The sequence below is a fragment of the Anomaloglossus baeobatrachus genome, chromosome 5 (assembly GCF_048569485.1).
Source record: "Anomaloglossus baeobatrachus isolate aAnoBae1 chromosome 5, aAnoBae1.hap1, whole genome shotgun sequence".
Classification (NCBI taxonomy): domain Eukaryota; kingdom Metazoa; phylum Chordata; class Amphibia; order Anura; family Aromobatidae; genus Anomaloglossus; species Anomaloglossus baeobatrachus.
The window spans coordinates 518,720,947-518,747,860 of NC_134357.1; the positions used below are offsets into that span (position 1 = coordinate 518,720,947).

General features: G+C 45.9%; 1 protein-coding gene across 1 annotated transcript in view; it reads right to left on the reverse strand.

The window, feature by feature from the left end:
* Nucleotides 1-26,914, reverse strand: part of LOC142312872 (uncharacterized) — a 284,606-nt gene that overhangs the window by 55,769 nt on the left and 201,923 nt on the right. Inside the window, exons 20-25 of the mRNA XM_075351857.1 lie at nucleotides 25,576-25,615; nucleotides 3,202-3,351; nucleotides 2,893-3,072; nucleotides 2,686-2,809; nucleotides 2,505-2,602; nucleotides 2,217-2,307 (exon numbers count right to left, since the gene is read on the reverse strand). Coding sequence (XP_075207972.1) covers nucleotides 2,217-2,307; nucleotides 2,505-2,602; nucleotides 2,686-2,809; nucleotides 2,893-3,072; nucleotides 3,202-3,351; nucleotides 25,576-25,615 — 683 coding nt within the window. The remainder of the gene's footprint in view (nucleotides 1-2,216; nucleotides 2,308-2,504; nucleotides 2,603-2,685; nucleotides 2,810-2,892; nucleotides 3,073-3,201; nucleotides 3,352-25,575; nucleotides 25,616-26,914) is intronic.

Here is a 26,914-nt window from a genome sequence, read left to right on the forward strand (position 1 = left end):
TCTCCCTATGCCGACTCCTTCCATTCCATGGCAACACATAGCCATGGACTTTGTCACAGACTTGTCCTTGTCCTCCGGTCATACGGTCATCTGGGTCGTGGTGGACCGATTCTCGAAAATGGCTCATTTTGTTCCTATGGCCGGATTGCCCTCTGCTCAAGAGCTTGCGAACGCCTTCATACAGCACATCTTCCGGCTGCATGGCTTTCCTGCCCATATCGTGTCCGACAGAGGAACCCAATTCACCTCACGCTTCTGGAGGGCTCTCTGTAAACACCTGGGGGTGTCTCTGGACTTTTCCTCTGCCTACCACCCTCAGTCAAACGGACAAGTGGAACGAGTCAACCAGATCATGACCACCTTCCTTCGTCACTACGTCAATGTCCACCAGGACAACTGGTCCACGCTCCTTCCTTGGGCTGAATTCTCTCATAACCACCAGGTCAGCGAATCCACCTCCAGCTCTCCCTTCCATGTTGTCTATGGTCTCCAGCCTTCTGTGCCGTTACCAGTCTCTCCAGCTTCCGATGTACCTGCAGCAGATGCCCTAGCCAGAGACTTCTCCGCTTTATGGGCCTCAGTCAAGACCTCCCTGGGACATGCTGCTGCACGCATGAAGAGACATGCGGACAAGAGACGTCTTGATCCTCCTCGCTTCTCTCCTGGGGACTTGGTCTGGCTTGCCTCCAAGTACGTCCGACTCAAGATTCCATCGTACAAGCTGGGTCCGCGGTACATCGGTCCCTTCAAGGTCCTCAGGAAGATCAACGAGGTGTCCTACAAGTTGCAGCTACCGCCCTCCATGCGGATACCCAACTCCTTCCATGTGTCCTTGCTGAAACTTGTTGTCCTCGGTCCCTTCTCCTCTGATACCTGTCCTCCTCCTCCCATAGCCAATGATGACATCTATGCGGTAAGAGATATCGTGGCCATGAAGACCGTCAGGGGACGGCAGTACTTCCTGGTCGACTGGGCAGGTTATGGTCCCGAGGATAGGTCCTGGGAACCTCGGGAGAACGTGGGTACTCCTCTGATTCGTGCCTTCATGTCCCGGTTGCGGGGAGGGGGGCCTGGGGGGGGTACTGTCACGCTCCCCAGGTCCCGACGTCGTTTCTCACTCACCGCTCCTGTCCCCGGGTCCCCTGCCCCCAGCCACACGTCCTCCTCGGCACCACTCCCTGCTCTGGCCTCCGGCACCCGGGCATCACGCATGTGCATTAGGGCGCAAGCGCGGTCACTGACTTCCTCTTAAAGGCCCTGCACTCCCTAACAGGATATTGCATCAGTCAGGGTCAGGTATATTAGGAGCTCCCTGCCTGGAGGGCGTCACCTGTTCGTCGAGTTCTGCAAGCTAGAAGTCCAGGTCCCCTTGTGTCTTTCTCATACTAAAGACCTTGTCTCTTCCGTAGAGCCTGCTCTGCCTCCGTAACCGGTCCCTGAATCCAGTCTTGCCAAGAGGTCCTACGGTGTCCGTCGGCGGGGAATTCAACCACCGTTTCGGCAGCCTGTGCCTGTCTGGTATCTCCGACTTCACCCAGCTGCCTTCCATCACACCCAGCTAACCCGGATCCCGCCTGAGATTCCTAACTGTCACCCATACTGGACTTCCGTAATTATCTCTGAGGACTCTGTGGCTCCAAAGACTCCGTTTTACCCGTTCCCTGTGGGACGCTAACCCGGTTCCGCTAGTACTCCGGCTACCGTGTACCTAGGCCCTCTGGTGGGGTGACGGGACAGTCCCTGTATGGGGGTTAGCTCCAGGTTGCCTCACTGGGGGAGTCCGGTACATGGCCCAGAGGATCCACCATCACCCGGACCTAACACATAGTAAATTCAATATTGTTCCCCCTCTACTAGCCCTGAAATTGTGTTCACTAGCACTGGGTGTTTGAATTAGATTTTAAATATATTTCAATAAAGATAATTTTTATTAGGTTCTGAGGTTTTTGTAATGTGTGATTCTATCATTGGCACTAATAAGCACAGTGACCGCTGTTGGACAGGACTGTGAATATAAAACTATCTCACTCATCTTTAGCTCAGAAGTGTGCTTTGTACAAAAAAAGTGTAAACATTTTTTTAAATACAATTCTTAATCTTAAAAATCCAGATCAAAAACCCTGTATGACCAAACCCTAAAAACTCAGCGTATGATTCTACAAGTCAGTTAGAGAGAAAAATCTGTGACTTCTCTACATTTAGTGGTTACTACTCACCTGTGCGGTTATCTGTAGGAATCTCCTCTTTACACCGCTCATCACCCCTCACATATGTCTCTGTAGTATTAATATGGGTCAGATCTTCACCCTGAAAGAAATATTGGAAAATTCACAGACAGATGGAGAGGTCACATCTATGATCAGCTCTAAATCTGCCATCTCCACCACTCTCGTTACACAAGTATAATACATATAATACTGGTGGATAAAGCAAGACTGAACACAAGACCTTTACAGCCGTCTATACATCATAGGGAGATTTCATGACACCTTCTCTCCATCTACCTGATAATCCTGAGGAACATTGGGATTTTCTTGCTTACAGTCCTCTGGAAGAAGAGGACGGGGACATCTCTCTGGTGTTGTCCTCTCACTGGATACAACTGGAGGAAACACATACAGGGACTGAATTCATTCTTTACATACAGATAACTATAGGCAGTGTGTATATAATCCTGTCTATTACCTGGTGATGTCAGAGGCTGCGGATTCTCCATCATGATGTCCTTGTACAGATCTTTGTGTCCTTCTAAATACTGCCACTCTTCCATGGAGAAATAGATGGTGACATCCTGACACCTTATAGGAACCTGACACATACAATGATACCGTCATCCCCCCGATCCCTTCATAGTATTACTGTATAATGTCCCAGCATTCCCACCAGTGTCACCTCTTCAGTCAGCAGCTCAATCATTTTGTAGGTGAGTTCTAGGATCTTCTGGTCATTGATGTCCTCATGTATCAGGGGGTGAGGTGGAGGCCCCGTGATTGGGCTCAGGGGTCTTCCCCGTCCCTCAGACACAGGGTCCTGACAGTGCTCACTAGAGGTCTTCTTCACTACTGTGTAATCCTGGTTATGGAGAGACACATTAATAAATCTTACTACAGACATTTCCAGAGTCCTCACCTCTCCAGTCCTGTCCATCTGTTATTCCCATAGATAACAATGTTGTAATGTGATGTCATCAGAATCTCTCACCTCTCCAGTAATCCGGAAGAGGATCTCTAGGGTGAGGTGTAATATCCTCTCCACCATCTTGTCCCTGTCCCTATCCATTCTTGATGGGTCAATCAGGGAAATCCTCTTATATAGAAGATCTGAGAGGATCCAATATTGTAGGGAAGGGACCTGAACGGGGAGAAGATGATGATGTAACATCAGAAAGATCCCATGTAAGAAATCTCCGGAACTGTTACCGGCTTCACATCATCACTACATCCAGTCCTGGGCCAAGTCCTGCCCCTGGAATAACACACAATCCAATTATAGTCACTTACAAAGATTTACCACATATTATTATTATTATTTATTTATAGAGCATCAATGATTCCATGGTGCTGTACATGAGAAGGTGTTACAAACAAAATACATGATTGTTGTCAGTGAGAGAAGCAAAATTATAATTTTGTAGTTGTGATACCTTTTAATGGCTAACTAAAATAAAATAAAATGGTGTTACAAAGCAAGCTTTCGAGACATCTCAGGTCCCTTCTTCAGGCATGGTATGACAAAATATCTGAAGAAACACTTTGTCATACCATGCCTGAAGAAGGTGTAGCGATGGCCGAGCGGACCACCGCGGTGCAGAGTAGGTTACAGTACACAAGACGAGGTGCGAACAACAAGGGTGTATTTATTGACAGGCGGGGAAAGATGTGGAGAAGGCAGGTTCAAGCATGGGGTATACAGTGGCAAAACGTAATTTAACAACACTTTTGTATTCTCTAGCTGGTCCGCTCAATAGTACAGTGCTCCAACTATTACAGGTTCAAGAAAAACACAAAAACAGTCAGGTACAATGCTACCCTACACGTAACCTCTCTGGCCTTTGCTAAACGGGCCACATGGATGCCGTGTTCTACCTACTGAAGCCTACTTTAGCCAGGGCCGGCGTCAGCACCCAGCAAACCCGGGCAAATGCTGGGGCCCTGGAGAGCCGGGGGGGCCCACTCGGCCTCGTCAGTTCTCCTGTCCCTTGGCCGGGGCCCACTCGCCTTTACAGTTCTGCTGCCCCCGGCCGAGTTCCGTGGACCGCAGTCCTCGGCAGCAATCTGCGGCGCCGTCACTTTAAGGCGCGCAGACATCCTGGTTTGAACTTCTGTCCGTCGCTGTGTGGGTCCCCTCTCCACCGTGACCTAATCAGGTAAGTGCCCTCCCCGCCTCCCCATTATGGGCCCCGGTGAGCTGCTTCTACCACCCCAGATGTATGCCCTGCCAATCCCCCCCCGCCGATGCCGCGTGTGCTGGCCCTGCCGATGCTGCGTGTGCTGGCCCCGCTGATGCCGTGTTTGTTGGCCCCGCCGATGCCACGTGTGCTGGCCCCGCCGATGCTGCGGGTGCTGTCCCCGCCGATGGCGCGTGTGCTGGCCCCGCCGATGCCACGGGTGCTGTCCCCGCCGAGCCGCGGGTGCCCCACAGAGCAGCAGAGTTGTGTGTGTTTGTATGTAGCAGAGTTGTGTGTGTTTGTCTGTCTGTATGTAGCAGAGTTGTGTGTGTTTGTCTGTCTGTATGTAGCAGAGTTGTGTGTGTTTGTCTGTCTGTATGTAGCAGAGTTGTGTGTGTTTGTCTGTATGTAGCAGAGTTGTGTGTGTTTGTTTGTCTGTATGTAGCAGAGTTGTGTTTTTCTGTCTGTATGTAGCAGAGTTGTGTGTGTTTGTCTCTGTATATAGCAGAGTTGTGTGTGTTTGTCTGTATGTAGCAGAGTTGTGTGTGTTTGTCTGTCTGTATGTAGCAGAGTTGTGTGTCTTTGTCTGTCTGTATGTAGCAGAGTTGTGTGTGTTTGTCTGTCTGTATGTACGATTATTGACCATAGAAAAAAACAAAACCCTTTAAAAATACATTTTATTATTTCATGTTAAAACAATCCCTAGACATACACACAAACAGGACAGACAGCCCCAAATCTGCCAACGTCCAATGAAACCCCTCTGTAATCCTACCAAAAAGGAGCAGGCAAATAATTGGGATAAGTCGGAACGACGGTGACGGATACCGAGGTGCACACGTGGCTGACTGCAGCCAGTGCTACTTACCCTAATAGGGTGCCCCTGATGAACCCCGATGTGACTCGTGATCGGGGGGAAACGCGTTGGGCAAGTTCTTACAGGTGTCAACTTGGACCCAGGTGTATTTCCACCATTCATAGCGCTTCAAGGATGAGATAAGTACTATGTTTATATCAGATTTATTTGCTGTATGGTTACTTGGACCTGATTGATTCTGGCTGTGCCCCACTGCATTCTTGTGAAATACACAATAGCAATGTGCCTTCTATGAAAGTTTATGTGTATTGCCTTCTGTGAAGTGCCTACTTATGATATAACCTGGTGGATGGTCCCTAACAGCTCATAGAGAGGACTGCTCTGGGATCAAATGACCTTATTTGTGTGACCCTTTAAGAGCTTTTTGCCTCCGTTTGCATTGATTTTCAGCTTAGGGATTTCATCTATTGTATGATCTGGTTATGATACACAGAAGCTATATGCAATATACCGAATAGGCAATTAATGTATTTCACTATTTGTCCACCTGGAGGTTTGTTGGACAATTACTGGATTGGTGCTAGGGGAATTTTTTAGTACTCAGGATCAGAAATCGTACTTTGATATTGCAAGTGATCCTCTTTTTTGATCTGGTCCACTTTAACACTGTTGTAATATGGAATATCTACTGTATCATTGATGTGTGTGTTTGAGTCCTCATTTATTGATCAGTCTGTTGGTGCAACCTCCCCACACTCCCTCCTCTTCCCAGAATAGCTGCACATAAGATCAGTGGAGGGAAAGAAGGGTGAGTCATCGGTGAGCGGGGGCGCCATTGCGTCCAGGTCTAGGGTGCCAACCTCCGCGGGTAGGTAGGGCCTTTTGAAGGGAATTTGGGCCATACCCTGGTTGCACCACTATCATCATTTTTTTGATACTCCTACACGATACTGGATTTATCATGATACAGCATGAATTGATTGTTCATTAGGGGACAATTTGACTTATCCCAATTATTTGCCTGCTCCTTTTTGGTAGGATTACAGAGGGGTTTCATTGGACGTTGGCAGATTTGGGACTGTCTGTCCTGTTTGTGTGTATGTCTAGGGATTGTTTTAACATGAAATAATAAAATGTATTTTTAAAGGGTTTTGTTTTTTTCTATGGTCAATAATCGTGAGTACACCCTTTACAAAAAATTTTTTTCTGGTCTTTGGCTGTCTGTATGTAGCAGAGTTGTGTGTGTTTGTCTGTCTGTATGTAGCAGAGTTGTGTGTGTTTCTGTCTGTATGTAGCAGAGTTGTGTGTGTTTCTGTCTGTATGTAGCAGAGTTGTGTGTTTGTCTGTCTGTATGTAGCAGAGTTGTGTGTGTTTGTCTGTCTGTATGTAGCAGAGTTGTGTGTCTGTAAGTGTATATGACTGTATAGATTTGTCTGTTTATATGTATTTTTGTGAGTTTGTCTTTAAATATGTATATGTACGTGTTCGTATCGGTGTCTGTATGTGGATGGGGCCCACTGGGACTCTTCCACCCGGGGCCCACAAAAACCTGGAGCCGGCCCTAACTTTAGCCCCTAGTATGTGCACAATATTCAACTCACAGTGATGCTGGGGACATGGATCCAGTCCCTGGGGCCCCCCAACAACAGTCTCATCCGAAGGTGCGCCCGTCTCCTGGGCCGAGTTAAGGGGATCAAAATCTTCTTCTTGCTTCAGATGCCTCACTGGTTCCCTGGCATCTGTGAGTCTCTCTCTCGATTCAGAAGAAAACCCCAATCCTCCGAGACACACCGGCTGTGTGTTCACACGCATTCAAAGGAAAAACAGAAAAACTCACTTCTCTTCTTACACTTGGGCTGTCCATTAGCACACTTTCTGCAGGGGGGAGCAGAACATTCCATTACCCCCAGACACGGGGAGGTTTCTGTCTCTTAAAGTGGCAGCGTGTTTCTTATTGTCCATAGCAGTAACACCCCCCAATATGCCTCCCCACTTAATGATGGTCGTCCTCGGCCATCACAGCTTCGAGCCCACCGTGTAATGAAGGAAGGTTCAATGTGCGTACAGCACTTGTAGAGGAGACAACAATGGCAGTACAGCAGACCTAGTACACAGTTCAACATATCGGATTGGTGGAACCCCTGCAGTAGACCTCTGAGATCTTCTAAGATCTTGACTATCAGGCCAGGCTTGGCTAGCTTCCAGAGGAAAATTTGCTGTGGGAGCCGCAGTGGAATCTTGGCTGATCTCTTCTTCCCGTGGCGGTAATGCCTCATCCATGGGATCTCCGTTTCCGGAAGGCTGAGGGTCCCCCCTTGCATCGGGGACTGTCCACCAGTCATCATCGACTTCCCACACGGATGACGTAAGTTCAGGGAGTGGGGCAGAGACTGCAGGAGATCTTGGCGTAGAAAGAGCTTCAGACCGGCATGGTCGCAACATATTTCTGTGTAGTACTCTAGGGCCGGACGCTCCATTCTCAATTTGCACCTTGTAGACCGGGCCGTCAGCATACACCCGTTCGATTACTCTGTAGGGTTGAACTTCCCATCTTTCACTCAGTTTACCCTTGGGGCGTTTCTCTCTGACTAACACTCGATCTCCAGGTTGAAGCGGTATCTCTTGAATCGGTTTAGGGCTCATATGTTCTTTCTTCTGTAGCTGTTGACAAGCCAACCGACATATCGTCTGTAATCGTTGTCGATGTTCTGTCACCCACGAAGTGACAGTTCGTTCCATGAAATCCTCTGGCTGCTCCAAATTCAGCTCGATGATTTCTCGTCCAACTCTTCCAAACAGCAGTAGATATGGGGTGTAACCTGTAGTGGAGTGAACTCAGTTATTGTAGGCCCAGACCAGTTCTGCGAGGTAATCCGGCCAACATGCCTTCTTATCTTCCTCTAATGTTCTCAGCATTTGACGTAGGGTTCGGTTGAAGCGTTCACATGCTCCATTGCCTTGGGGGTGGTAAGGTGTAGTCCGAGATCGCTCGATGCCATACATACGACATAATTCCTCCATCACCTTGCCTTGAAAACATGCACCTTGGTCGGAATGGATCTGCTTCGGGCATCCATACACCCGGATGAAGTCTTGGCAGATGGCCCGTGCCGCCGACTCAGCAGTCTGATCTCTAGTCGGGGTGACTACAGCGAACTTGGAGAAATGGTCGGTCATAACCAAACAGTATTGTAGTCCCCGAGCGGAGTGTCCCACGAGGAGATAATCAATCATCAACAGTTCTAGCGGTTCTTTGGTCTGTATGGTCTGAACGGGTGCCCTTTGTTGGTTGCATTTAATGAGGTTGCATACTCGACATTGCCGGCAAACCTCTTCCATCACAGACTCCAACCTGGGGCAGTACACGTACTGCTGTAACCATTGGTAGGTCTTTGCAGGTCCGAAGTGAGCGCCAAACTCGTGAGCTTCCTTAGCTACCTCTTGAGACATTTTTACGGGGATGACCACCTGCCATCTTGCCTCTATGTCATTTGGTTGTTGTCTCTTACGATATAACACTGATCCTCGAACTTCCAGTCTATCCCACTCGTGTAAGACACTCTTCATCTCGGCGTCCAGATTAGCCCTTTCTTGTTTGTCTGGCTTCTGCTTCTCAGTTACCCAGTGTTTCATCTGTTGCAGCCCTTCGTCTGCATCTTGAGCACGTCCCCATTCTTCATTGATTCTCCCCAGGGACCGGGGCAGTGTGCAAGCCTGCCTACTTAACTGAGACGCAACCACCGAGGGCCCAAACTTGCTAAAGTCTGGCATTTCTTCCTCCTCTAATCGTTCATCGAGATACCCCACTGAGGTTTCCACCGTCACTCTTGACAGCCCATCCGCATTTGCGTTTTCGGTAGCAGGGCGATAACAGATGGTAAAGTCAAACTTTGCAAGGCGAGCCACCCACTGTTGTTCCAAGGCTCCCAATTTGGTATTCTCAAGGTGGGCCAGAGGATTGTTGTCTGTCCGGACCTGGATCTTGGTTCCTGTCAGGAAACCAGCAAATTTCTCTGTCATGGCCCACACTAGGGCCAGGAGCTCTAGTCGAAAGGAGCTGTAGTTGTGGGGGCTTCTTTCGCTGTCCCGCAGGGACCTACTGGCGTAGCCAATGACTCTCTCATGTCCATTTTGCATCTGAGACAATACTGCACCGAGTCCATGAAGGCTACCATCTGTATACAGCAGGAATGGTCAGTCGAAGTCCGCATAGGCCAGGATCGGGGCTGAAGTAAGGGCATTCTTCATAGCCTGAAAAGCCTCATCTTGTCTCTGAGCCCTTGTTGTAGCCCACACACCTTGGCTAGGAGGCAGGTGGTGGCCTTAGCCTGCAGGAGTCGGGAAGACGGCCAGGTACAACCGTAAGGGACCGGAACAGGGTAGTGGCCCGTCTGTACCGAACCGGGCAACCGACTGGAAACCGGAGCACCAGGGGGGTACTCAGACCCGGAACGAGGCCCAGAAGCCACTGGACCACGTCGAATTTACTGATTGAGGTCTGGACTTTAGGTCCATTCCCATCCCAAGTCCCGACTGAAGACAACAGCCCACCGAAGGGGATAGAAAGCCACCGCACAGGCAGAGAGATCCCACGGGCCAGCGTCTGCGGGCAAACGGACCCCACCGACACATACATAGCCGGGAAGCGGACTCCCGTTGCTGAAGCACAGGCAGTCTACACAAACACAACACGTTGCAGGAGAAAGGCCAAGACCACCAACCCGGGTCGGGGACCAGAGGCAGCCGGCTGCGGGCACCGACCACCATCAACTTTGTTTACCAGAGACTTGTGTGTGTCAGTAATCGTGAGTACAACAGTGCCATCTGGCCACACGCCGCCCTGCACCGCCCAGCCACTACGTTCCCCAAACAGGTCCCGGGGCCACCATCCCTGCCCACGGAGGGGTTAACATCTTGCTGCATGACCATCTCCCCCGGGTGCCCCCGTAATTGCAGCGGTGGTGTCTATACCTTCACCACGTCCCGTGGGTGGCGTCACGAACTCAAACACGGCTCCGGCCATACACCTACCTAACCACCCCCCCATCGAGATCGCCAGCAACCCCCTTGCAGAACAACGTGACCCCCGGGTCCGGAGGCGCTCGAGCCGCCCACCAAACGTGCCCGGATCTGAGCGGCTCGGCTGCAGCCGAGCGCGGAGCCGTACACATGCACTAGAATTTTGTTAGATTCAGGTTGAGGAAAGGGCGAATTCTGGAAATATGTTTGAGGTGGCAGGAGGTGTCGAGAGCTTGGATGTGCGGTTTGAAGGACAATGCAGAGTCGAGGGTTAATCCGTGGCAGCGGACTTCGGATACAGGGGAGAGTATGGCCAGAGAAGTAGATCTGGCTGTCATCAAGTTACAGATGGTACTGAAAGACATGGGACTTTATGAGTATTCCCAGGCCCAAACTATAGATTGACACGAGTAAAAGTCTCAGAACAGAGCCTTGAGGGACACCGACAAAGAGAGTGTGGGATAAGGAGGTAGTGTAGCAGTGGGAGACTCTAAAGGTGCGGTTGGAAAGTTATTAGGAGATCCAGGACAGGGTAAGGTCATTGACACCAAGGGAAGAGAAGATCTGTAGTAGGATGGAGTAGTCAATAGTGTTGAAGGCAGAAGGCAGGTCTAGAAGGAGAAGTATAAAGAATTGTTTATTAGCTTTGGCAGTAAGTTATTAGTGATTTTGGTCAGAGCAGTTTCACTGGAATGGTGGGAACAGAAGCCGAGCTGTAGGTTGTCGAAGAGGGAGTTGGATGAGAGTGTGTGTGAATGTCTAGATGTGCGAGGTTTCGGGGGTGCGCTAGTTACTAGACATGGGGGGCAGGTGAGGAGGACAGGAATGAGAAAAACAGTAGATCGTGGTCAGATATGAGAAGAGGGGAGGTTGTGAGGTTTGATAAGGAGTAGAGGCAGGTGAAGATAAGGTCTAGTCTATGTCCATCTGTGTGGGTGGCTGAGGAGGACTGCTGAGTAAAGGTACCGTCACCATTAGCGACGCTACAGCGATCCCACCAGCGATCTGAGCTGGCAGGGATCGCTGGAGCGTCGCGACATGGTCGCTGGTGAGCTGTCAATCAGGCAGATCTCCACAAAGCCACTAGAACCACAAGGTTAATACTAGAGGTAGTAATTATTATCAAGAACCACCAAATTCCACTACTCTCATAAAATTATATTTTATTCAATAAATATTTAAAACAGAACAATTGTAATGTTCTCTCACTTGTCATCAAGACCACATATAGAAAAAAACAAATAGTGCAGGTGTCGACCAGTGTTCGACCCTCGCCAGAGGGTAGCCCAGGACAAATGGTTCGTAAGGGAAAAGAAAGTTCAGAGGTTTCTTAAGTCAGTATCAGGATGATCCTGATCTACATGGATACTCAGTCTATCCTCCTGCACGGTATCCTAAGGTCCTGAACCTCTATCCACTACAGATAAACTTACCCTCACTGTCCTAGTAAACCTATAGCGGGGGTGACCATCACCAGAAAACGTGATAGAGTGTAGTGCAAGACAGAACCACAATTTACAAACATTAACAAAAAATGCGTTAGTTGTCAAGGTTCTTCAATGGGGCATGGTTTCCCTTGCATAAGTATTAAACTGTTAGGTAAGAGTCAAGAGGTCCACTTAGCTTATGGACCCCCCCAACTCTCCCGACGCGTTTCACCCCCCCTAACGCAATACAGGGGATCATCAGGGGACCAATTCTGAATCACTTTCTTAAATAACACACCTGAAATAAAGAGAAAATAATAATAGAATGTATATGATACATATAAGACTATACTGCTGTTGGTCTATAGCGAATTTGTCACTCACACAGGGAACTATTCTTAGTTTTCAGGACAATGCTTTTTCCCTTGTTAGTGTATAACGTAGTTCAGGGAAGACTTTTTAGTCTGGCCAGTTATTATGGTTTCTTATTGACTAGTCCCTGTAAATAGAAGGAACAAGGATAAGAAATTATATACCTCATCATCTGTATGTGCACTCTCTCAGCATTATATAGCATGCGGTTTCTACCTGAACTGAGATGTAATAAATGATTCTACACGCAGTGGTAGTTGGATTGTCTGGACGGATGAGTTTTTGTCCACTCTGACTTCCAGAGACGAATGGGAAACCGTTTAAGGCTAGCGCCACACATCCGTGCCTCCGGTACGTGTTTGGCATTTTTTACACGTACCGGCGGCACGGAGACATGTACAGCAATGCTACCCTATGGTAGCAGGCACACACACGTAAAACCACACGGAACGTGTGTCCGTGTGCGTTTGTACGTGTGTGCGATTTTCAAAGCGTTGACATGTCAGTGTTTTCTCCGGCAGCACGGGTGTCACACGGCCCGCACCCGTACCACACGGGTGTAGTGTGGATGCGGTCCCGTGTGACACGCGCCGGATAAAACACACATGTCAGTGAAAAAAAACCAAAACATTAACTCACCTTCTCCAGCCCTCCTGTCTCTGCCGCTGCTGCCTCTTGCTGCCGACCGCCGCTCATTATTCTCATTGAATATTCACTTCACTGCCTGGCAGCAGCGGGGAGACGGGAGGGCTGGAGACCGAGGATCAGCACCACGGACAGCAGCGCGGACAGCAGGAAGGACCAGGTGAGTATAATAATTACCGGTTCTACGTGTGCTATCGCGGATAGCACACGTAGAACACACGTGTCACGCACGTACCAGAGACACGTACTTACCTGCACGCAACACGCAGGGAAAATACGTGTCTCTCGGCACGTGCGTGAATTTCACGTGAGTGTGGCAGAAGCCTAAGGCAAATTATTAATGGCTGTATTACAGTCCTGCAAGATAAACAGACTAGTTATATATATATATATATATATATATATATATATATATATCTGTTCATGTCCCCCTCAAGTTCAAAGATGAACTTGTGGGACCTTTTCGGGATGAGGATGGAGTGAAGCTCAACTCTCAGACCTACTGCCAGTTTCTGGAAGACAACTTCTTCAGGCAGCGGTACAGGAAGAAGTCGCTATCGTTCAAGAAAAACATGATTTTCATGCAGGACAATGCTCGATCACATGCATTCATATCAAGCAACTGATAGAATCTATGGATGATATGGCTGTTGAGTGTCATCAGAAAAAATGGTGGCTATATAGGTCATAGGTAAGTTTTTGGGGTTTTGTTTTTGCATGTCAGAAATGTTTATTTCTAAATTTTGTGCAGTTATATTGGTTTACCTGGTGAAAATAAACAAGTACGATGGGAATATATTTGGTTTTTATTAAGTTGCCTAATAATTCTGCACAGTAATAGTTACCTGCACAAACAGATATCCTCCTAAGATAGCCAAATCTAAAAAAAAAACACTCCAACTTCCAAAAATATTAAGCTTTGATATTTATGAGTCTTTTCGGTTGATTGAGAATATAGTTGTTGATCAAAAATAAACCCCCCCTCTAAAATACAACTTGCCTAATAATTCTGCACACGGTGTATTATGGACCTGAGTGGGGACATGTGTTTTTATTGGTTGGATTGCATGCTATTTGGTGGCAATTTGGGTGCAAAACATTTTGGATCAGACCACATTTATCCCATGCTATACAATGAGCATTTATCCCTCAACGTCTCCGAAATACGAAACCCCCAATGGATGCATTCTCTATAATGAGGCAGCAGAGTACTCCAGACTCCGTTCATCCTCTGTTCAGTGGTGTCCGTCTTTTCAAAAGTGAAAAACGCTGTTGATGACCGCACTTTTGTGCACATGTAAAAAGAGGCATGAAAAGATGGATACCGCCAGATCACAGACCAGATGTGAAATCAAATGACTCACTCTGCTGCATTACAGTGAATATTCCAGTGGGAATTTTATCTAAATCCTGTGTTTCAGAAAATTACATGTAATCCCCGGTATTAGCGCTCAGTGTAGAGAGCAGGATAAATGTGAGCTGTGCCATACTGCAATGTTTGGGAGGCAGAATGAACAAATTAACAGCAGTTGAAGAAATGGCGTTATTTGTTTTTTACATCGTTCACTTTGTGGTATAAGTGATTAGGCGACTTTATTCCTCCAGTCAGTAGGATTACAGATTACCAGATTTATATTGGGGTTTTATAGGTTTGGCTGCTATCACACTAAAAATGCTATTTACAAAACATAGGTTTTTTGCATGACTGAATTTTGAAGGCAATAGTTTTTTTTTATTATTCTGCCGACAGAGTCATGTGAGCGCTTGTTTTTTGCGCGATGAGCTGGAGTTTTTATTGGTACTGTTTTGGGCCACATAATATTTTATGATTTCTTTCTTTTCCGCTTTTTGTGAAGAAGAATCATGAATATATATCAATTCAGGAGTATATTTTTGTTTGATTTTATAACATTCACTGTGACATAAAAGTAATGACAGGTTTATTGTTCAAGTCAGTATGATTACTGCGATACCAGATTTATATAGTTTTTTATGTTTTGCCACTTTTAGACCATAAAACAATTTTGTGGGAAAAAAGTAGGTTTTGCATTGCTGTATCCTGAAAACTATAACTTTTTATTTTTCCACTGATATAACTGTATTGCAGGCTGTTTTTTATGGGACAAGATGACATTATCAGCGGTACCATGTTTATTTATATGTCTTTTTGATTGCATTTTATTCCACTTTTTTTGTTAGCTGTATGATGAAAAAACAGTTTTTGCTACATTTTATATTTATTTATTTTACTGTGTTCACTGAAGGGGTTAACTAGTGTGACATTCTTAAGCGGGCTTTACAAGCTATAATTTATCTAACGATATGTTATATGCGGCAATCACGAGGCTAAATCAACGGAACCCCCGCAATCACAATGGCATACTGCGTATGTCATTTTTCATTAAGGCGCAGCCAACAATGATACACCCAGTATGTCATATGTCGGTAAGGAGTTAAATATTTAATAAAAAATGAAAACAAAGTTATAAAAAGTAAGAACATCCACAGAGATCGGGACTAGAGATGAACGATCCTGCCAAGGATCTGATCGGTTCAGAATCGCCGAACCCTCCTGAGATCGCTGATCCAATTGTCTATCCTAGCCAAACCCATTAAATTCAATGGGAAGTAATAGTAGCGAGTTGTAAAATGGTGCAGTGGGGCTGTAAAAGAAAGAAAATAAAAATGGTTTAAAGCAATACATACTTACCGAGTCTCCCGTGACTGCAATGCTACTTCCAAGTTGACTAATTGTCCCTCATACATATTCACTGCTTTCCCCTACCACCGGTATCTGATTGTCTGCCATTGAACCACGCCCCACCCGCTGAGACAGTGTCTGTGATTGGTTGGAATCACAAACGCTGTCTGTGTCCTTATACTGGTGATAAATAAATAAAAAAGCATGTCGTAGGGTCCCTATATTGATACCAGCACAGATAAAGTCATGGCTACAGGCTACAGCCCCCAGCCATACATTTATTGTGGCTGTGTATCAAAATAAGAAGAACCACATGCGGCTTTTTTTAAATAAATTAATAAATCATTTTAAAAAAACAGCGTACGGTCCCCCCAATTTTGATATCCAGCTAAGATAAAGTCCGACAGCTGAGAGCTGGTATTCCCAGGCTCATCCCTATTGCCCTGGTGCGGTGACAACTTGAGTAATAAGGGGGACCACACTTTGTTTTTTTAATTATTTATTTGAATAATTAAAAAAAAAAGCAGCATGCGGTTCCACTTATTTTGATACACGGCCAAGATAAGCGCACGGCTGGGGGCCGCAGCCTATATCTGTGAGCTTTATCTCTGCTGGTATCAATATATAGATGGACCGCACAGCATTTTTAAAATGTATTTACTTATTTTACACCAGCAGTATAACGCTGTCAGAGAGAATGGGGGTGTGGTTTGACTCTAGCCAATCAGAGATATCGGTGGAAAGCAGTGAATATGTACGCAGGATAGTTATTGGACCCAGAAGTAGCACTGCAACTGTGGGGAGACTTGTTAAGTATATATTGCTTTAACCCTTTTGCTTCCTTTTTGTTATTGTGGCTAAATACAATCATGACAATACTTGACATGCCTGTGATGGGCAGGGAGTGGATGTTTTTTGCCATCCGAACATTTACAGATCCTTGACAACATTACCTACTTTTGCGGTAAATGTTCGTTTGCCCGATGCCGATCCGATCAAAGATCGTACGATATAATAATGTAATATTTATTCCATAGCGCTTTACATACATTGGCAACACTGTCCCCATTGGGGCTCACAATCTAAGGTCCCTATCTGTATGTTTTTTGTTTTTGTAGTGTGGGAGGAAATCAGAGATCCCGGAGGAAACCCACGCAAACACAGGGAGAACATACAAACTCCTTGCAGATGGTATCCTTGGTGGGATTTGAACCCAGTGCTGCAAGACTGCAGTGCTAACCACTGAGCCACTTTGCCGCCCCGATGTTAACATTTTCTGACCTTTGCCGATCTGGAACGATCATCTCTAATGAGGATGGCAGAACCGGGGCCGTCAGTGACAGATAATGATAGAACATTAATATCTCCTGACAACATGGAGAGGGCGACGGCCATAATGGAGACTGTACAGTAACAGAGCAGCGAGCGGCGTCAGGAGGGAAGTGACCCAATCTAATCCCATACAGACAGATGTTAGAGCCGCACAGACGGGGACACGTGAATGTGAGTGCAGCACTGAAGGGGTTAATGCCCTCTGTGCCCAGTAATGGGGAATCTCCACATACCTCCTCCTGCAGAGCCACACACTAGATATATGGCTGCTCTGTGCTTACAGGACCTGTGATGATGTCACAAGGAGGGGAGGAGCCAATCTAGAGTGTCCAGGAAGTGCTGTGTATCATGTGACCCCCCTGACTCCTCCCCTCAATGTTACATCATCACAGGTCCTGTAAGCACAGCACAGACAAACACTACTCACAAAAATGTTAGGGATATTTGGCTTTCTGGTGAAATTTATGTAAATCTCTAACAATTTATTGAAACAAAAGCCAACACCAGTGGTGGGTATAACTCCCCAAAAAATGTCAATGTCCCAATAACTTGTCATGTGGACTTGAGCATCAGTTACAGCTGACAACGACGCTTCCTGCTGGTCACAAGTCACGTATTGTTTGCTGAGGCATGGCATCACACTCTTCTTGAAGAGCGGCCCTCAGGTCATTGAGGTTCTGGGGTACAGAGTTACGGCCTCTACACTGTGACTCAGCTGATCCCATAGGTTTTCTATGGGATTCAGGTCTATAGCAAGTGCAGCCTGTCCATTTGAGGTACCCCAGTCTCTAGCAGCCATTCCCTAATGATGTGACCTCGATGAGCTGGAGCATTGTCATCCATGAAGATTAAATTAGGCCGGTGTTAATCATGCAGAGGCTCAATGACTGAATTAACAATATTATTCAAGTAGTAGGGGCTGTCACTGTACCATTCACAGTGTAGGGCCATTCTGTATTGACTTGAAACATCTGCCCACACTGTAAGACCACCACCACCACCAAAGGCTCGTCTGGTGACAATAGTGGCTGATGCATAGCGCTCTCGTGGACTTCTCCAACATTGTTGACGGCAATAATTTCTGCTCAGAATGAATTGACTTTCATCAGTAAACAGCACTGAGGTCCACTTGTTTCTCAGCCAGCAAGACGATGACACCTGTGCCTAGTGGTGTAATCCCTTGCAGGGAGTCTATCAAGCAGACCATGCTGATGTAAATTGTTTGGAATGGAGTGACGTGACACTTGGGTGCCTCTCATCTCCCTTAAATGTGCCTGGAATTGTGTCGCATTCATGATCCGAATGGCATAGTTCACAATGAAGTGGTCATCAATGTGGGATGTTGCTAAAGGACGTCCACTTCTATGACTTTCTGTGACTCTTCCAGTCTCTGTGTTACAATCTGCTGGTGACACTCTAAGCTCAGCAGCCACTAACATCTGAGAACATCCTGCTTGAAGCCTCGCAATGGTGAGGTACTGTTGATCAATTGTTAGGTGTCATGGTCTCATGATGTCAAAATGTGAAAAGCATGATGAGAAGGACTGTTTAAATACCAATTCTAATTTAACCCCTGAAATTTATTGGACGATTCATGGATTAAACACCTTTTGTGAATTTTGCCATTAAGATCCATGTTAAAGAACACCAAGTTGTGCAAAAAGTTGGACATTTGCATTCCAAGATTTAGAGGTCACATTAAATTCACCTGAAAAGTTAAGAGAACATTTTAGGATAATCCTGATATTTCAAACAAAGCCAAATATTCCTAACTTTTTGTGAGTAGTGTATATCTAATATGTAGCTCTCTCGCTATAAAGTCAGCACAGCTGTAATCCCTCCCTGCACAGTGAAAGTCTGCTGTGCAGTGTGTGTGTGTGTGTCTGTGTGTGTGTGTGTGTGTGCGCGCGCAACACAGGCTTTCTATCAATATTATTAGGATAGATTACAGCTAGTAATGAGTGAGCACTACCATGAGTGTGTGCTTGGTTCTCATAATGAGCAGTCAGATGCTCAGACAGGTTTGATTTGTTTACCAAGGATAATGGAAGTCGATAGGGAACTCAAGCACTTTTCCAGAAGACCTTCACCATCGACTTCCATTATACTCAGTACACGAGTGGAGACCGTCCAAGTGTTCGACTGCTCATTATGATCATCTTGGTTAAACAATCTTTTTGCGTTAGCCCATTAATTTGTTTAACAGCATCCGAAATCAATGGTTTGGTAAACCTCTTTTTCCTAAACCTTTTCTTGAGAATCATGGCTTCTTTAAGGAAATCGGAATCATAAGAACAATTTTTCTGAATTCAACATAATTAAGCATTTGGCATATTTTTGATCCAATGTGGTAAATGACCACTATTGAAATCAAAGTAACTATTCACTTCTATCTGTTTGAAATGGGTAGAGGTGCAAATAGTTTCATCTCCATTTTTGTGATAAGTAAATATAAAAAATCAATGGAAGGTGGAGAAAAGGTGAAAGTTGTATCGCCCACACTGGAATCCCCGCATTGTCCTGCTCCCCTCCCATGGCAGAGACTTCGGCTCGCTCACCAGTCTGTCCCTCTCGTGGTGGCTACTCCGTTCCCATCCCATGCTTCTGTTTCCTAGAGGCTGTGTACTCATCGCAAGGCTTCCTGGCTCTGCCCTAGGGGCTCACGAGTGGCCATGCCCCCTATCTTAAATGCCAAACATACTCTTAACCCGGAAGTGCTTCTCAGGTCAGGTGAGAGGCTGCAGCTATTTAAAGTACTTCCTCCCCTTAGGAAGTGCCTGGGAAGCAAGTCTTGCTAGTTTTCAGGTCCCCTAGCACTGTACTGCTACTGTTACATTGTCCTACTTTCTGCTGCTGACATATGTTTGTATTTCAGTGTAGTGCTGCTGTTATCCCTAACCTGCCACTGTTGCTACAATCTGCCACACCGGACACCAACCACGATACCCACTGCCGCGAAGTATCCTGACCAGCTGCTACCATACCCATCCATCCACCCCAGTCGACACCTCGACATCTGCTGCCGCTGTTATCTCTCTTCAGAGACTATCGTACCCCTGAGGCCAGCCAGTGCAGCACTAGTTTTCCCAATTGGCACCTGATCTCACACCTGCAGCGCCACACCCTCACTACTGGAGGCTCTGGGGAAAACCAGGTGTGGTTCTGCAGTCAAGCCTCTCAGTGATTTCTATATGCTGTGAACAACACCAACTCATGACCATTCTGCAGGCTATGGACAGCTGACTGAGCTCCCTGCAGCTGGCAGATCCTGCAACCAACAACGCTCAGCTCTCCAACCTTCAACAAGAACCCTCTCGCCAGGAAGGTATACAAGGTCAGGTGCTGGAGTTTCTTGCCTTCGTGGACAAATTGTTGATATCCCTGCAATATGCTACCAGCTAAGCCACTATCCCCTTAGTCTTGGAGCCTTCAGTGCCAGCCTCTTTTGTGGCCAGCTGTCTGCTCCCTCGACTCAGCAGGCCTCCGCGGTACCAAGATCTTAATCTTTGTCAAGGGTTCCTCAATCAGTGCGAGTTGCACTTCTGTCTCCTGCCACAGCAGTTTCCCACTAATGCCGCCAAAGTGGCCTTCCTAGCTTCCCACCTAGAGGGCAAGGCCCTGAACTGGATCAAACCATTTCTGGAGAGGTTTGATCCACTAGTCTCCAACCTGCCCCTCATCCTGGTGACCTTCTGGAAAGTATTTGATGAACCGGGCCGCAACGCATCCACCTGCAAAGCGATGTTTGATCTGCAGCAAGGGGACCTCACCATAGGTCAATACACCATAAGATTCTGCACTTATTGTCTGAGCTGCAGTGGTCTAATGAGCCATTGGTTGAAGCATGCTGGCGAGGCCTACCCGATAGAATCAAGGACGAGTTGGCTGGCTGTGCTTTAACCTCCTCTCTGGATGACCTCATTAGCTTGGACGTTTACATTGACCTACGCTTTCAAGGACGTGCCCATGAGAAGGTCTGAGAGAGGAGGCCATCACGCCCAATATCTTCTCTCCTAAGGTCCTCGGTTCCTCGTGTCAGTGTGTCCTCCGTACCTGGGTCTTGGAGCCAATGGAGGTTGATCAAGTGTATCCAACCTGCCGCCACCAGGAGATCTGTCGCAGCAGTGAGGGGTGCTTCTATTGCGGAAGCTTCGCACATCTTATCTGCTTCTACCCTAAGAAGCTGGGAAACGTTCCAGCCTAAAGTCAGTAGGAAAGGCTACCTAAGGAATTTGCAAATACTCTTCACATCTATATATGACTGTGTCCATAACCAGTGGTGAATCCCGATTCTCTGAAGTGGCCGTTCTGGACTCTGGCGCTGACGGGAATTTCATACAACAGACTATAGTGGATCGGTACCGGATTTCTGTTCGTCAGGTGCAAACTTCCATTACTGTGCTGTCGGTGGACAAAAAGCCTCTGCCCGAGGCCATCCACTCTGTCACTAAAGAAGTTGTTCTACATGTGGGAATACTGCACATGTAAAGAATCGTCTTCCATGTCCTCCCGGGAATGTCGCACTCGCTGTCGCTAGGCCTACTGTGGCTTTGGAAACACAAACCAGTTCTAGACTGGAGATCTGGAGAAATGCTTAGGTGGGGTCACACCTGCCACGAAAGCAGTCTTGTTTCCATGGAACCTCCTCAGCCGCCTGTGAGACCCTCTGACCTTCCGGGTCTGCCATCTGCCTACTGGGTCTATGTGGACATCTTTGACAAGAAAAAGGCTGAGACTCTGCCACCACATAGACAGTATGACTGCCCTATCGATCTACTCCCTGGGTCCACTACTCCCCGTGGCCTTATTTACGCTCTCTCTCAGGCTGAGTGCCAAGCTATGTTCAAATACATAAAGGAGAATCTGACAAGAGGTTTCATTCATTATTATTATATATTATTATTAAGTCTTCCTCACCAGCCAGAGCCGGTTTCTTCTTTGTTAAGAAAAAGGACGGGTCTCATCGGTTATGTATCGGCTACAGAGGGCTCAACCAAATCACGGTCAAGAACAAGTACCCGCTACCACTTATACTGGAATTGTTCGAACGACTCTGAGGTTCCAGGATATTCTCCAAGCTCGTCCTCCGTGGTACATAAAATCTGATCTGGATTCGGTCGGGTCACGAATGGAAGACGGCCTTCCACTATGAGTATTGGGTGATGCCTTTTGGGATTAGCAATACCCCGGTGGTCTTCCAGGAATTCGTCAACAATATTTTCCTAGATTTGCTGTACACATGTGTAGAGTTATACCTGGACGATACTCTCGCATTCTCAACGGATCTACCTACGCACAGAAGAAATGTTTGTCATGTGTTGAAGAGGTTAAGATAGTCTATATGCTAATCCGAGAAGTGTCTTTTTGAGCAGTCGTCCGTGCCTTTCTTAGGCTACATCATCTTGGATACCGGCCTGAGGATGGATCTGGACAAGTTGTTAGCAGTATTGAAGTGGCCTCGTCCTGACAGTCTGAAAGCAATCCATCCAGCTGTCTCTTGGGTTCACCAATTATTATTGGCAGTTCATCCCGCAGTTCTCTTCCCTGGCTCTTCTCATCTCAGCCTTGAGAAGGGGCGAATCCGAAAGCATGGACTCCAGAAGTAGAAGACACCCTTATGTCCCTCCAGCAGGTCTACGCTTCGGCTCCAGTGTTGCACAGACTGGAGACTAGCAAGCAGTTTATCCTGGAACTGGATGCTTCATCCTCCAGTGCCGTAGAGGTCATCAATCATCACACAGAAGTCAGTTACAGGTAAGACTGTAACCTGTGGATTCTTTTCCAGAGCTTTCTCCGCAGCCAAGCGTAACCACTCGATTGGTGATTGGGAACTATTGGTGATCAAGATGGCTCTGGAGGAATGGCGATATCTGCTGGAGGGAACGACCCTGTCATCATTTACACTTCACACTAGAACTTGGCCTAGCTACAGTTGGCTCAGAGGTTGAACCCACACCAAGCCCTGTGGTCGCTGTTTTTCTCCGGCAGAACGTAATTACGACATTCGTAATAGGTAACTGTTCGCTATGAAATTTTCACATTTGTTGGGGGGATGCACACTCTATGTGATCACATTGTTGTTACTCCCAGTGTGAGCCGTTGAAACACTGCAAGTGGCTCGCACAGGGCTGAGCACCAAGTGTCCATGAGCACAGCATTGCTCATGCAAGTTAAGTTTGCACATAAAGCATTTGAACTTTGAACCCCGAGCTCTGTTTTTTTAGGTAGTGTTCGGTTTGCAAATCGAACCCCAGGATTGCTCATCTCTAATCAGGAGGAGGGGTCCTCGTTCCTTCCTCTGGCCTCTCTCACACTGACGTGAAAATCACGCACATGCCGTGAGACACGTATTTTCCTTGCGTGTTGTGTTTGGTAAGTACGTGTCTCTGGTACGTGTGTTCTACGTGTGTTCTACGTGTGCTATGTGCGATAATACACAGAGAACCGGTAATTTGAATACTAACGTGGTCCTTGCTGCTGTCCAGGGTACTGATCTTCGGCTCCAGCCCCGCCCACTCCCCGCTGATGCTGCTTCCAGCCGAGCGGAGATCAGCGGCCGTGACATCACGCCCACCTCCTTAACACATCATAATGTGCGGCGGTCGGCAGCAACTGTTTGCAGCGGAAGATTCTGCAGGGCTGGGGGAGGTGAGTATGTGGTTTTTTTTATTTTAAAATAATGACACGTGTTTCTCCGGCGCGTGTCACACGGGACCGCATCCACACTACATCCGTGTGGTGCGGGCCGTGTGACACCCGTGATCCCGGAGGAAACGTGGACATGTCGGCCAGTTTTGAACACGCACAAACGTACAGTCCACACGGACACACGTCCCGTGTGGATTTACGTTAATGTGCCTGTTACCGTAGGGTAACATTGGTGTACGTGTGTACGTGTCTCCGGTACGTGAGAAAACTGCCAAATACGTACCGGAGGCATGTACGTGTGAAAGAGGCCTCTGGCAGAGTTTGCTATCAATAATCGCTGCTATAAGTCCTCTGGCATATCCCCTTCATTTGTATCTATGGTCACCATCCCCAGTTCTGTACATTTCTGGAGGGTCACTCACCCGGAGTACGTGAGGAGGACCAATTGGGCTAAGGACTATCGTTTACATGGGAAAAGGTTCAGCAGCACTTGGGGTCGAAGTATAAGCGTATGGCTGACTGTAGACGTGTGCCTGGTCTGGACCAGTGTATGGGTGATCTGGTGTAGTTGTTCTTGAAAAACATTAGGCTTAAAGTGGTTTTCACTTAAGTTAGGACCTCGGTTCATCCGTCCTTTCAACATTACTGCTGTCATGAACCTGTTGGCTTTCCAACTAGAATTACCAGCATCATATAAATTTCATAATGTGTTCCACCAATCTCTCTTAAAGAAATTTGTGGCTTCAGGAGTTCCTCTTCCCGCACCTCCACCTGGTCTTAGGGGATGGATCATTGGATTTTCAGGTATCAAGACACAGGGGGAAGGAACAGTCTAGAGTTGTTATGGTGTGCAGGGATCAAACTCAGGTGACTGTTAGGAGGTGACCCCACTTCAATTTCCATATCGCCAGGCCATTGTCGTACTGCTTTTTTTGTTTTCCCTTTGTGTTACACCGCTTGCTGGATGTCCTCTCGCATTCGGCGTGATATTATAACCCGCCCAGATTATTCCAAGATTCTAATATGAATCAAAGTCATAGCACTGGCACAACAGATGCAGAGTTTCTGTCTGGAAGTGACAGATCTGTAATCACAGGTTGTGCAGCAACTGCAGCAGATTGTGAGTCTTTGAATAAGAGCACTATGTGTAGAAATACTCACATTTAGATGCCTTGACATGCTTTCACTTACGTTATTAATGATTAAATATCCAAAAATTTCCATGAACGAATGAAAGGCAATAAAACAAATGTTCATGGGAATCAAGAACACCATATAAAAATGTCCAAACCAATTTCATAAAATTATATTTTTATTGATAGTGAATCTATTAAGATTTTTTTCTTTGAGAATAAAATCAAGGTAAAAAATATGAATAATTAAATATGAATAGACAGGATCACTCCATAGAGGGTCACAGACACGGGAATAGTCACATGACTTGTGCGCCGGAATATCCGGAAGTATTATGGACAGCAATTTTGAGTTAGTACGCGCTTGTACTCGATACTTGCAAACATAAATAGTCGGCCGCTTCTCACCCCCACTTATTATTCTACTCCCACCTAAGGAAGTATACGCGAGACGCAACGCGCGTCGGGCTAAGGACAGCGGGATTTCATGGACCCTGACACTGGTAATTTATAACTTTTCCCTTATGCTTTACATCGCTATTTCCATGTTGCATTCCCGGTTGGTAATCATACTGAAGCACTACTGCACTTTGATACGGCCACTGGTGGGCTGAGGATAGATAGATCATTCAGTGACTCTGATTATTAAATCTTGAATTTCATCCTTATTCCACATTGTTATTATTTCTAAGTAATTTAAACAGTGGTTTTCATTTTCATATATTCCCCTATTTATTTTTGCTAAATAATATTTTGTATGGTATATCTTGGATCAACATCTTGGTTGGGAACTATATACAAGCATGACTGCACTTTATTATTTATACTGTTTCAAACTATTGAGATGTTGTAAATATAATATTTATCAGATAAAATCTTTTTTTCATCCAACTTTTTCATACTTTTTGTATTTGCAATTGTAACTTACATTTATATTAGGAAAGGAATATTTTTGATAGTCCATTTTACCCCCATTTCAGGATTGCTATATTTATTTCCACACACTTTTTCAGTGGTACCCTTGTTATTTTCTTGTCTTTGACCCTCTATGGAGTGATCCTGTCTATTCATATTTAATTGTTCATATTTTTTACCTTGATTGTATTCTCAAAGAAAAAATTCTTAATAGATTCACTATCAATAAAAATATAATTTTATGAAATTGGTTTGGATATTTTTATATGGTGTTCTTGATTCCCATGAACATTAGTTTTATTGCCTTTCATTCATTCATGGACATATTTTTTATTTATTCATTAGTTGCATGGACACCTTATTTAGGGATTTTTTGATGACATACTGTATGTTATTAATGATTGTCTGAGAAATGTTCTGTCATGCTGAATGTATTTGGAGACGTTGCCAGCCATTGTAGCATATATATAGGCTGCTCAAAGTAACAAGAACAACAAGTGCCCTGATGTTGTCGTGTTGAAAAAATAGCTTATGGGAAATTTTAGACAAATTACAGTACTACTGGATCCACCATTGAATCAATTTAACGCAGTGCTGTTCACATGTCTGGAATGAATGCTATAAGGGTCCAAGTACCGTACATTTTGCCACCCAACACCATAATTCCAGGAGTAGCACCGATGTGACATTCTCTTATGAAGGCCTCTCCATAGCACTACCCACATTGTCATGCACCTACTGAGATCCAGAAACAAAGTCAGGACTTGTCGTTGACTAATATAGATCTCCATTGACCTGTTTCTCTACACTGTAATAGTCTTTGAGAGCGGTGGTGTGAGATCTGTGGAACATCTGCAGCTGGACGTTTGGCTCGTAGCAAAATATAATGTAAACACCTTGTAGCTTATGTATACACTGTTTGACTCCTTAAGCTTGGTATTTCAGTTCACTACGAGCAAGTCTTCTACTCTGACGCTCCATTCGTGCTGAGTTTACACTCTATGCATCTCTTGCTATCATTCCAATTTGTCGTCCCAAACACTGGGACCTGCAATGTTGAACAGTGCTAACATCTCGGCCTACAAATAATCTGCTCTAGTGATAAACCGAGCTCTCTGTCAAGAATGTTGTCTTTCTCAGTTTTCCACAAATGGTGATAACTGTCATGTCAATGAAAAATCATCACATAATCATTCTACAAAACTTTATCCAATTTTTGAGGTTTCATGTGGCTAAAAAATGCAGTCAATCTGGCAGTATTGGAGCTAGATGCTTGAAAATTTGATCATTTTCAAATCTTACTGACATTTGCTACTGTCTCGATTTGCAGAACCTTACGGATTGTCCTTTTTGGTGGTGCAATTTCAATGTTGAGAAGTATATATAAATTTATTACTTGGATATCAGTTACGAATAGTAATTCTAATAACAAATTAGTGCTATAAATTGTTTCCCTTCTTTTGTAGACATGTAACATGTAACTTTACTAAAACTTGTAATTTTTCTTGTACATGTTGT